Raw genomic sequence first — 12,325 nt, 5'->3', positions numbered from 1 at the left:
CTCTGGTCATCTGATTATCAAACTGCTTCTTCTCCTGTATTTCCACTCCAGCCAGTCTCCTACCAGGATGTTGCTCTGGTGTTTGTTGTAGTAGAGTGACCCGTTGTAAACCACGTGGCCGGTTCCCGCCCAGGGGTGGGGCAACAGATGCTGCACAAAGTTCTGCCCCTTTGTGAAATCCCCCATGGTCCTGTACTCCAACACACGCCTGCCCTTATAGTAGCCGTCCATCGACCACACCTGATGGAGGAAGAAAGAGAAACAGGTTTACCTCTGATGTCACCTCTGTATGCAGGATGCAAAATTAACACCCACCAAGCATTTAATTCTGTTAAATTGACAGAGAGATCAATAATGGACACCTGCCATGCTCACCAGCATCTTGATTAGATAAATGACATGGTGTTTGGCTTTTGTCTGCCCCCGTTGGCCAACGCACAACTTAAGCCAATGAAATCTGTGACAGCAATCCAAAGACATTTAACTGACCGTACGCTAAACTCCTCACCCCAACAGCGGTTGTCTAATCATAGCTTAGCAACCGTAACCAGGCACAGCAGGTCTGTCAAGCTTTTGATTTCTCCACATGCTGAAGACGTGTGCATGAGGCTGTAGTGAGAATATCCAAAGAGTTTAACCCTCTGAGACCCACAATAGACCCATTTTTGTCTTTTTTAGGGGGGTGCAGGGGATCTCAGGGGGAGATAACAGGTCAACAGTAGATGTCACATCGAAGTGGTGTACATCATCTGAAAGCTGGGAAGCTGAAGATTCATTTGAGATGCAGCTCAGCACTGTGTGTCAAGCTGTTCTAGTCATGAATCAGAAATAAACAGGAATTAATTAATTAATTAATTAATTAATTAATTAATCCAAAATACATTGTAAAAGTGTATAAGGGTTTAGAACATTATGATATAAGCATATGATGGTCATTCCCATGCTCTATTATGTCTCATAAATTGTTGCAGCAATGTTTGGGTTGTTATCATTTGTCACACAGATTTGGTGCTAAATTGAAAAACATTTTTACCACTCGAGAATTCATAAAAAAATATCAATAATCCCTCCAAAATAACACATTAAGACACCAAGACCTTGAGGAACACCATAGAAAGAGCCATGCTGTGATTTGGAATCAAAAACGTTTGACATTTGGAAGTTTCTGCAAGAATTGGATTTTTCAGCGAGCACTTCTGTTGTATAAACTGCTCAGAAAGCCCCTTAATGTCAATATACCTAGGAAAGCCATCCAACCTCTGAATACTCTAGGTCTCTAGTTTGTGGTTGTTAAGTTTCATGAGGCTGTGATTATCCTAGAGGTCACCACAGGTCATTTTATACAGTGAAGTCAAGTCACAAAAATGGTCTCACTACAATGAAATGGCTACTATGGGGACTAACATCATCACACATTAATATAATTGGGCTCATTGGATCCACAAGAGTCTCAGCTTTACAGTGATATCCAATTTTTGTCCAACACTGTTTAGGGACCCCGGTATGCAGAAACATTCAAACACATCATTTTAGAATAGGCAAAAATAACACATTTATACTGCATTCAAAAAACTGCATTGTTTTTGCCCCAAACTGCATGTGATTATCATAACGTGGGCATGTCTGTAAAGGGGAGACTCGTGGGTATCCATAGAACCCATTTTCATTCACATATCTTGAGGTCAGAGGTCAGGGACCTCTTTCAAAATGGCCAATGCCAGGTTTTCCTTGTCAAAACTTTAAATTACATTTTTTTTTTTTTTCACAATTTAAGAATACATAAACATAACAAAAATAACAAATAATATAAAGTGCAGGAAGACGCAGAAAACCCACTGGGTTTATTTGAAACCTCCACTTAAATAATGTTAAAATTTCAAGATGTTATAGAGAAACACAAGATTAATAAATATGACTAGTTTCTTTTTATTTTATGTCCATTTCTTCAGCATGAAACATCAACCAGTGAGGATGCTGACTCATACTGGGACATGGTGCTTTAGCCTCAGTCGTTTAGCATGATGTCATGTATGTAGCCGTCAAGTCCAGTCAGAGACAGTTTTCAACCCACACAGAGTCAACATTAATTAGCTAACACTTGCTAGCTATACAGCTAATCATATCTGCTGCATGGTTTTCTCTTTCACCGTCCGTAACCATCAGAGATCACTGGAGGAACAAACGGAAAGAGAGCGAGAGAAGACGAAAGGGGGGAAGAAGAGACAAAATGGGAGGAAAATTGAGCGTCAACAGCATGGAGGATTAATTACCCAAAGTGGGACGAGAGGTGAAATAGATGAAAGAGCAGAGAGCGCTGGCAAGAGAGAGCATTGTTGGAGAAAAGATGCTCGTTATTCCCTCTGCAAACAGAGAAGTGAGGGCAGAAAGGGGGACCGGATGAAAAGGACCCTTTTCATTTCGTGGGTCAAAGAAAAGAAAATCTCTCCTGCAGTGTCAGAACCATTTTCTTTTAAATTACAGTTAATTTGAAGTTGCAATATTTTAAATTCACATTGAATTAGAGACTTTCAGACAAAGGCAACTAATTGCTGTGATTCTGAGGGCCTTGAATAACTCCGTATTTAACTGAGACTTAGCTTGAGGTTTGCAAAGACAATGAAACCGGCTGATTACTCTCTTCTCTTCTCTAAATACTTCTTGTTCCAACCTATTTTTCTCCTTGCTTCACCAGCTCATCTGATGAAGCTTTCTCTGTTTTAATTCCCTTTAAAACAGTGTTTCAAAGGAACTGGAGTCCTTTTGTTTTCTGGCAGCTGTAATCGTCTCGCATTTGAATGCACCATTTGCTTTATATAAACAAGCCCCAGACGCTGATTATACAACGAACGGTGCGTGCTGGAAAGTGAGTGGGGAATTTTTTTTTTGCTGTCTCTGAACTCACACCTCAGTTTTACAGCTTGTCACACCGTTTTCTTTTTGCTCCTTCCCAGTTGGCCTTCTCCCATATTTCCCTGAAGGATAGGTTTGGATTTAGTCTAATTAGCCCTAATACAATACTTGCATGCTGTGAAGTGATCTCTTCAGCGTGAAACTACACTGTTAAAGATAGAAAACAAAATCCACAGCTCTTGTTCTGTGCAAATGTTTAGTGTTAAGTTCAGCTTGTTGAACAAATCAAGTTGGTTTCATTGCCAGGGCTCAAAATTGACTTTTTTCCTCAGTGTCCCACAACTGTCCCAATGTTGTTGTTTTTTTTTTTCATTCTTTGTAATAAATAAAGTTATATCATCAATACGGCTGTCAATCGATTAAAATAGTTAATTGCGATTAATCGCACATTTTCTATCTGTTTAAAATGTACCTTAAAGGGAGATTTGATACTTGATATATCTAACTCAGACTCCTGAAGCCTCATATCATCTTCAGCTGAACTATTGTAAAAAATAAAACACGAAACAAGGATGTTGTCCCGTATTTCTAGAGTTAATGAAGCTAAGTGGTGAGTGAGTGTGGTGTGAAAATGGTCGTCAGACGCCGCTTTGTTTCCTGTACGTATCATAACAACAGCTTGTATATTCGCAGTCCTCGGTCTTCCGGTTCCCTTTTTTGAATGACGTATACAGACTACCGCTGCCTGCTGGTGTGGAGAGTTATTTCATCTCAAGCAGGGGCAGAACGTACGCGCTAACTGGCCGTCAGCTGTAGTCTTTGCGGTGTGTTCAAATGCAACTTGTCAGCCAAGATAATGGCGACGCAACAGTTGGCCGCTAGTTCTTGGATGTTGGCTCGGTGTGTCTGGGCCTTTACGCTAGGAAGGGATCGCTTCACGGTTAGTAAGGAGAAGAAGAATGATTACAGCAACCAGTGAATCTTAAGAATAAAACAAAAACAATCCTATCTTTAATGTCTACTGCAACATGTCTTGACCTCTTTTCCCCTCTTCCTCTTGTTTTTCCTTTCTCATCGCCTCCCGTGCTTCCTTCATACCATCCTGCATGTCTGTCCTGACTGTTGCTCTTTTGATCAACCTTCTCTCTCTTCCCCGCTACTCTCTTCGTTTCTTCCTCCTTCTGTCCACCCCCTTTTTCATTTCCCTGTCTCCTGGCCCTGCTTCACAACTCTTCACCAACAGGCCCCATTCTCTCTCTCTCTCTCTCGCTCCTTGCTGCATGTCTCTCTCATCCTTTCTCTCCCTCTCACACTATCAGCAGAGACATCTTGACAGATCAGGGGAGATCCACACCTCAGCAGCTGTTCTCAAAGACGGCGACAGGTGTGTGCATAAGTGTGTGAGTGTGTGAGTGTGTAAAGTACAATGGGTGCACACACATTCACACACACTGATGAGCTAATGAAGAATTCATAAATGCCAAACTGGGACCCTGTGCAGACACTGTAGTCATGGATACCAAAGGATGTATGAGAATGACTTACAGTGTGTGTGTGTGTGTGTGTGCGTGTGTGTGTGTGTGTCTGTGTGTGTGTGTGTGGCACTAGTTCCACTAAGCTTTAACTGAAAAGATGCAGGTTGTCCAGCCTTGAAATTCACTAATGGATTAATATGATTTTATATGATTTAATACAATTTTAAAACAAAATATAATTTCTTTTTTTTTGCCAGTAGGTAGGTGATGTTTCTGACACTCAATATCCGCAACCTTACAATCATGACCTTATGAAATATCAAAGGCTGCCAAGGTCACCTGCTTGTCCTTGCTAGAAGCATTCACCGATATCACTGTTTTATATCTGTATTTCTTGAGAGAAAAAAAAATCCTGTTGTTGAGAAGAGACCACCTTTTCATTGTATGTGCCCAGTGAGCGACTTTCATTGGAATGAACGGGACATAAAGGGAGATTTGTCAAGTATTTAATACTCTTATCGACATGGGAGTGGGCAAATATGCTGCTTTATGCAAATGTATGTCAAAACAATGACACATATTGTCCAGAAACCCTCACAGGTACTGACTGCATTTAGCATAAAAAATATGCTCAAATCATAACATGGCAAACTGCAGCCCAACAGGCAACAACAGCTGTCAGTGTGTCAGTGTGCTGACTTGATTATGACTTGCCCCAAACTGCATGTGATTATCATAAAGTGGGCGTGTCTGTAAAGGGGAGACTCGTTGGTACCCATAGAACCCATTTTATTCACATATCTTGAGGTCAGAGGTCAAGGGACCCCTTTAAAAATGGCCATGACAGTTTTTCCTCTCCAAAATTTAGTGCAAGTTTGGAGCATTATTAAACCTCCTTTGCGATAGCTTGTCACTTGTATAATATGGTTGGTCATACTGACCCCGCTACAACCTAAAAATCGGCAGTTGCGTTAATGCTTTAAAGAAATTAGCGGCATGAAAAGCATTTACTTTGACAGCCCTAAAAATGACTTGTAGAATGTTTTGATTTCGCTAATAGTGCCAACACAGCATTAGTGCATACACAGGCTAAATAATATACAATTCATTAGATTATAATTAAATGAAAATACTATTTGTTGAACTATGAAGCCTTCTGTTTTTTTTTTATATCATGATAATTTAAATGAATGAAACTGAAGGCTTTTCACGGAGTACCACTGACTCCTGGGGGTCCCCGAACCGTACTTTGAGAATCAAACTGGTTAATGCAAGTTTGAAAACATTAAAGAAAATCTACTTAAGCTCTGCAAATGTTTTATGGAGGAAGGAAATGCATCCGACGCATCTGTCAGGCCTCAAGGAAACACACAGAGCATTTTACTAAAGAAAATGTAAACATAAGTTTGTTTACAAGAGAAATCCACAGGGTTCCTTTAAGCTCGAAGAAAAAAAACACGATAAAAGTGATTTCAGCAGATTACAGCTTTTTATAGTTTCTCTGTCTTTGACTGTTTATAATACAAATCCAGAAAGAAATGTACTGGATTTGTTTAGTAAACAGCATTAACAGACAGAAACAGAAAAAGCTTCCTATTCTTTGGACAAATATGCAAACAGTCACTGGGACCAGGAACGAGCCCCAAACCATAACTGAAACAGTCACACTGGTAACTGGGAGACAGGAAGCAATAACTGGGATACTGCTGCTGTGTGTAGCTCCTTCTCATCACCAGGGAGAAGCTCTAATAGGGAACAGGCAAGGGTCACCATGGCGATATAAATCACACCTGGCAACTGGGAGACAGTCGCCTTGACAACTAGTTTAATGTGCGCTCGCCGAACAGTGTGTGTGAGTGAAGACAAAGTGCACACTGGAGTCATTTTGGAAATAAGGCAGAAAGACAGAAAGAAATACATAAAGAAAACATATAGAGCTTAACTACCCTATGACAACATTCATAACACCTGCTTCACTTGTCATGTACACATACATACACGTACACACTGTACACCTACCCTGCTGTCAGAGCTGGGAATCATGGCATCAGTCATCCAGGAGCCAAATCGGGACCCCGAGGCTCTCACGGTGATTGGGCTGCTAACTGCCGTCAGACGACCACAACCTGTCAACAAAGGATGGGCATATCAATGTTATCACTATTATGTAGTCATATTATTTCTTTATATTAATCGTGTCTCTAGGTGGAGGCTTCAGATAAGCCCAGTGGGTTTTTTGCCTCTTCCTGCACTGTATATTATTCTTTTTTTTTTTTTTTTTTTAATTTTGTATAGTCTTAAATTGTGCAAAACAAATAAACAAATAAACATTACGAGTTAAATCTGAACTCACGATTTAAAAAAATAGCAAGTTTTATTATGAGGGGTGGAAATAACAAAAATGGATGTGATAAAAATGGATGCAAATTAAGAAATGGAGCCATAAAAATTGATGTGAAATGAAAAATGGATTGATGAATTATCAATCGATTTGATTAATTTAAAGCCGATTTAAATAAAACAGTCGTGACGTGATGAAAACAGAGCCACGTTTTCATCATTTTCACCATCTTACATTCGTCATTCACAACACAACATTGGTATTTATCATTTAAGGAAAGTGGCCTCCACGGTGGAAGTAACAAATAATAACTGAAGAAAGGGGAATTGATGAAAATGTATGCAAACTGAAAAATAGTGATAAATTGTCAATTGATTTGATAAACTTGATTGACATTTTATTTGAGACAGTGTTGCTCTGATAATCAACTGTCGACAATTCATCATTCACAGCACCCAACTGACATTTATCGTTTACGGCACGCAATTTCTGTCACTTCCGCCCCAAAATGTCCATCAAAAACCACGCCCACTGACTACATGCAGGCAAATGTCTGCTTGACGTCTAGAGTGCGGTTCACTGTGTGGGCGTGAATGATGAATGTAAGATGGTGAAAATGATGAAACACTGCTCTGTTTTCATCATATCACGACTGTTTTAGACAAATCAGCTTTACATTAATCAAATCACTTTGTAATTTATCACTCCATTTTTCATTTCACATGCATATCCCATCACTTCCATTGTTATCATTTCATCTTTGTTACTTCCACCCCTCATATTTCATATTTGCAGTAAGCAAATAGTGAAGATTATGGAAGTGGAGTAACAATATGTGTTGAGTTTGGAGTGAGCGATGTTGCCTTTCAAGGTCATCTGGCCTTTTTGTTTATGATCAACCATCGCCTGCCACAAGTCTCTATTCAATTTATCAACACGTCATGAAGTCTATTCAATAAAATGAAATTTTTTAACTTCGAAAGAAATGTGTTTTTGAGAGGTGGAAGTTTGAGGAAAAGGCGGACTTGTAAGAAACATGTTTAAAAAGGAACCTTCAAAAGTTGGTAAAGCAGAGGCCGAGATATCCTTACTGTTAGATGTCCACATATTTCAAACCTCACTGCCCTAGTCCGCAACGCTGGTTTTCTTTTAACAATTTCAAGGCTCCCTCCAGAGCCACAAAATGGATTATACAACTATTTTCACAGGCTGAGTACTCGGGAAAATAGACTCGTCTCCATGTGAATAATCTGGCGTGCCCCTTTAAACTACTTGAATGCCAGACATTTCACGTCCTTGACTTTCCTATATAACCTCATGACTTAATTGAAGGCAGTAAAAGTAATATTTTTCTGTGTATTACTGAGTATTACTGTCCATCCAGCACATACCGAGTTTGTTCATGCAGCTGTGTAGCCTGGTCTCCAGCAGTAAAACTCTCTGCTGGAGCTCCTCATAGTCGTACGCTCCGATCTCTTCCTGAATGGCTGTCAGGATGATTGACAGGTTAAGGAGCTCCAGTCGAAGGGTGGCCAGCGTCTGCAGGTCCAATCTGTACTGCTCGACCACGGACAGAAGGGGTCGTAGCTGAGACATCTGGCCCTTTAACTCCTGTGGGTGCAAGAAAGACAGGAAGGGAAATGCGTTAGAGAGAAGATGGATTTGTCCACACTAATGTAACTCTCTCTCTTTAGGGCGAGGGAGCTCAGAGTAAAGCCACTGCTCTTTCACAGCCAACTGAGGTAGTTTATGTGTCTGGTCAGGACGCCCTCAGAGTGTGACTACTTCCCTGTGGATGAACAGACCCCAGAATAGACTCAAGGTGCTTTCCATTCAGCTAGTTATGCCTTTTCCTGTCCTCACTCCTCCGTCCTGCAGCCTGTGATCCGGAAACTGATGGAGTGAGGAGAGAGGAGGCTTCCACAGGAACCACAGGTGTATTCTAGGTGTATTTCAATGGGAATCTGTTTAGTGATTAGTCAGCTGATCTGACAGGGGACGAAGAGAAGGACATTCGGTCTGTTGTGGAAACAGCGTTACTCTAAAATGTATGTTACAGCATGATTTAAATATTGTAGATTAGACAAACTACTTGTGGAAACAGGAATAAAAGCACCAACGATAGCTCTGTTATTCGTTAATCATAAAATAAAAATGATTAGTTGTGTGTATAATCTGAATGATGAATGAATCATAAAAATTCTCTTGCAACTTTGTTTCCTTTTTCTTCATCAGCCAGTTTTATTTTCTTCGCATATGCGAACAAAAATCTGTCAAGTGCAACTAAATATTTTCAGTTGGTGCACCAGTGCACCAGACATTTAGCAGGTCTGTCTGTGTGTGTGTGTATGTCTGTACTCCTTCTCAGGAAACGAAACCATAAAACATACCGGTACTTCAAAATGAATAGAACAATCAATTGTTATTTCATGAAGAAAAATGCTGCAGTAGGTAGAGTAGGTAGACTGTTAATCTCACTATCTAAGCACCTTCTCCGATAAAAGAGAAGGGGACGCATCCTATTTTTTGTTCCTGATAATGCTGCATTGTGTACAATAACACTGTGTTGAAATCTGCAGGACGAGAGCTTAACAGGAGGTGCCATTCATTCACATTGTGATTAAGGCTCTATTCAGAAAACATGAGTATTGGGCGAAGGTAAATTCTCACATTATCATGATGTGTTCAAATGTAATCTTGTAAAATGTAGTTTTTGGCAAGAAACTGGAATAAATCCAATTGTTTGAAGGATATTTTTTTCACAGCAATATAAAATAGATAATAGAGAAGGAATTATGACCTGTTTAACTTCCTAACAAAAACCAGTATGCAAACTGTAATAAAGGAGTGGATGTTGAAGTACATGGGATTACAGAGTCTATTGGTGTTATTTCTATTGCAGTATTATCAGTATTGGAGCAGCAGTCATCGTGTTTTTCTTTTAATCCTCACTAAATCATTTAAAAAAATTACAAAAAGGGTTCCCACAACCAAATCAATATTCCTTTTATTCAGTTTTCAATGTCAAAATTCAGCAGAGGGGGAAAATATGCAGATAATTTAGCTTTCTTGAGTGTGAGGCATGTCTAACCACAGGTAGGGTGTATCTGTTGCGGATACGTTGATTGACACTCATTGTTGGTGAAAGGTTCAAATGATTTAAATGTGAAACTGAAGGACTAGCGTACGTGCATAACGTTATGTGTGTCAAGTTTCACATTGAAAACTGAAAGGAAAAATCTAATTGATTTGGGTGTGCGAACCCCTTTTGTACTTTTTTCCCGCTTAATTATCTCTGCACATTTGACAGATGAGATGCTGTCCATCATGAGTAATTGCCGTCTCCATCCTCGCGTCTCTTCCTCACCCCTGTCTCTCCCAAGGAAGAGCTGGTGAGTGAGGGAAGCGAGGAGCCACGTTAGCCAAATGGAAAGCGCCCCCAGAAAATGCTGGAGGGACGACATATCCCATCTGGCTTGGGAACGCCTCACAATCCCACAGGAGGAGATGGAAGATGTGGCTGGAGGAAAGTACGTCTGGATTACTGTGCACAGTTTGCAGGCACTGCGACCCAGATAAGCAACATAAAATGGAGAGATACATCTTTTATTGCACTTTGGCCTCCCATCAGCAGCTAAAGACAGCTTTTTCTTTGACTGAAGATTTATCTTTTCAATATTGTCGGGCTAAATTTGAGCCGCTGTGGATGGAGAGAAGAGAACGTTTTCCTGCAATCAGCTTGAAGAAAGATTAATATTTAGCACATGCATGATATGTATGTCACATGACTCTGTGTGACGCAGCAGGAGGATAAAGGATTTTCCTAAAATTCCCCTTTCATTTCTCTGTTTCAGTCTCGACACTTGGATCTCGTTTCACCCTAAAATCCCCCCCAAAAAAACTGTTTGCTGTGTGTCGAGAGGAGCTGGATTTGATATGGAAAAAAAAGAGGAGGATTAAAAGAAGTGTCAAAAGCGAAGACAAAAACCTTATCATCTCGTCAGAACATCTCACACCCCCGCACACAAACACAACGACACATCCAGGAAACAGACTTGGCAGTCAGTCAAACGCTTTATGAGTCTAATCCATCCCCTGCTATCTTCAAATCAGGACCTAAATACTTTTTCAACATCACTTCAAAACATTTTACAAAGCTTTTCTGGCATACAATTTTTACATGCCATGAGGGAATAGTGTGAAAATTCTGCGATTGCCTGGGTTGACATTAAATTCGCCCGCCTCATCCTCACTGATTGGTATTGGCATCATTATTTGAATATAATTGTAAATTTAATTAAGGGTGGGTCCATCTGTGTTCTTTTCCGTTTTTTTCAAATGGTAACGCCCACTCAGCCGTTAGCAAAAAGCAGTGATGTAGGTTACCAAAGCAAGCTCATCAAAATAAGGTTATGAATAATGTGAACGCTAGCACTAGCTGAGTCGATATAACATTTCAGTTCTCCGTTGGAAAGGGCTGTCTGATGGCGAGTTAAAGCAGCTGTGGACGGGAGCAGCAGAAAAACGTATTTTAGCCACCTAAAAAAATCAATCAACCCTTTTCAACCAGGAACTGAAGCCGTTATATCGCTGTCTGCAAAGCCACCAGACTCCATTCACAAAAACAGTCATTTTGCCTCGCAGTACACAGGAGTATTTGGTCTACCTCTGCATCGATCGGTTAGTTTGTTTTTGTTATTGTGTGACTTTCGTATCCGAACTAACGTAGCGTCCACACAGAGGTACATTGCTGTTCTTCTGTGCCGGTACTCCTGTCTGCTTCTCCAAACTGGAAGCATGTTGACCGCCATCTAAGTTACTGTAGGCAATAAAGATAAGGGTATATATACAGTATGTAGCAGCAGCATCATGCAGAAACCTACGCAAGGTCATGTGGGAAAATACATACTTCAACCAAACTTTGCATTTAAGGATTTGAATACATAAGGAACACCACTGTGAAGCTACAGCATGATATAAAAACCTAAAAAAAATAATAATAATAATAATGGACCCGCCCTTTAATATAATCAAATTTGGCAAAATGCTGAAAATGTCATGGCCTGTTAGATATTAAATACTTAACCTGGCTAATCCCTCCCCTGCCATGTGTCCTCCTTCATCTTCATCTCTCTCTAATCCCTCCCCTCCTGCTTTACTCTTTTATGTCTCCCCCTCTCTCTGCCTAACCTTTACCTCCCTCCCCTCTTACTTCCCTTTGCTTAATACTCTCATCCCAACCTCCCAACGGGGGAAAATGGTAATATGCAATAAGCCATCTTTTTCTATATATTCCCCCCCTCTTGCTCCTCCATCTCTGAAGCCCTCCACCTATCAGTCCGTCTTAATCTCTCTGTTTGACCTCCTCTTCTCCTTCTCCCTTGTTGCCTTCCCCCCCAAGGGATAAAAATACTGTTTAGTTATTGATAAACTTACTGTAGCTGCACATCGCATAAATATTCACCAGTTCTGCCTCTCAGTGCAAAAGCAAAAGCTTATGACTGTGAAAACCCCAAAGGAGCAACAAGCGTACACACACACACACACACACACACACGCAAGCTAACTGCATAAAAACTTAAAAACAGACCCCAGAGCCCTGTGATGTTGTTAAGAAGATGCTCGGCAAAAGATGAAAGGCAGAATGGATTTATGGGGA

The 12,325-nt window shown here is 40.4% G+C and overlaps 1 protein-coding gene across 1 annotated transcript in view; it reads right to left on the bottom strand.

Moving 5' to 3' along the window:
• LOC119485880 (noelin-2-like) overlaps positions 1-12,325 on the bottom strand; it is a 30,712-nt gene that overhangs the window by 2,968 nt on the left and 15,419 nt on the right. Inside the window, exons 4-6 of the mRNA XM_037765698.1 lie at positions 8,058-8,277; positions 6,345-6,451; positions 64-240 (exon numbers count right to left, since the gene is read on the bottom strand). Of these exons, the coding sequence (XP_037621626.1) occupies positions 64-240; positions 6,345-6,451; positions 8,058-8,277 (504 nt within the window). The remainder of the gene's footprint in view (positions 1-63; positions 241-6,344; positions 6,452-8,057; positions 8,278-12,325) is intronic.

The sequence above is a fragment of the Sebastes umbrosus genome, chromosome 3 (assembly GCF_015220745.1).
Source record: "Sebastes umbrosus isolate fSebUmb1 chromosome 3, fSebUmb1.pri, whole genome shotgun sequence".
NCBI classification, from domain to species: Eukaryota; Metazoa; Chordata; class Actinopteri; order Perciformes; family Sebastidae; genus Sebastes; species Sebastes umbrosus.
Note: the sequence above shows the minus strand (reverse complement) of the source record. Positions and strands in the feature narration are given on the sequence as shown.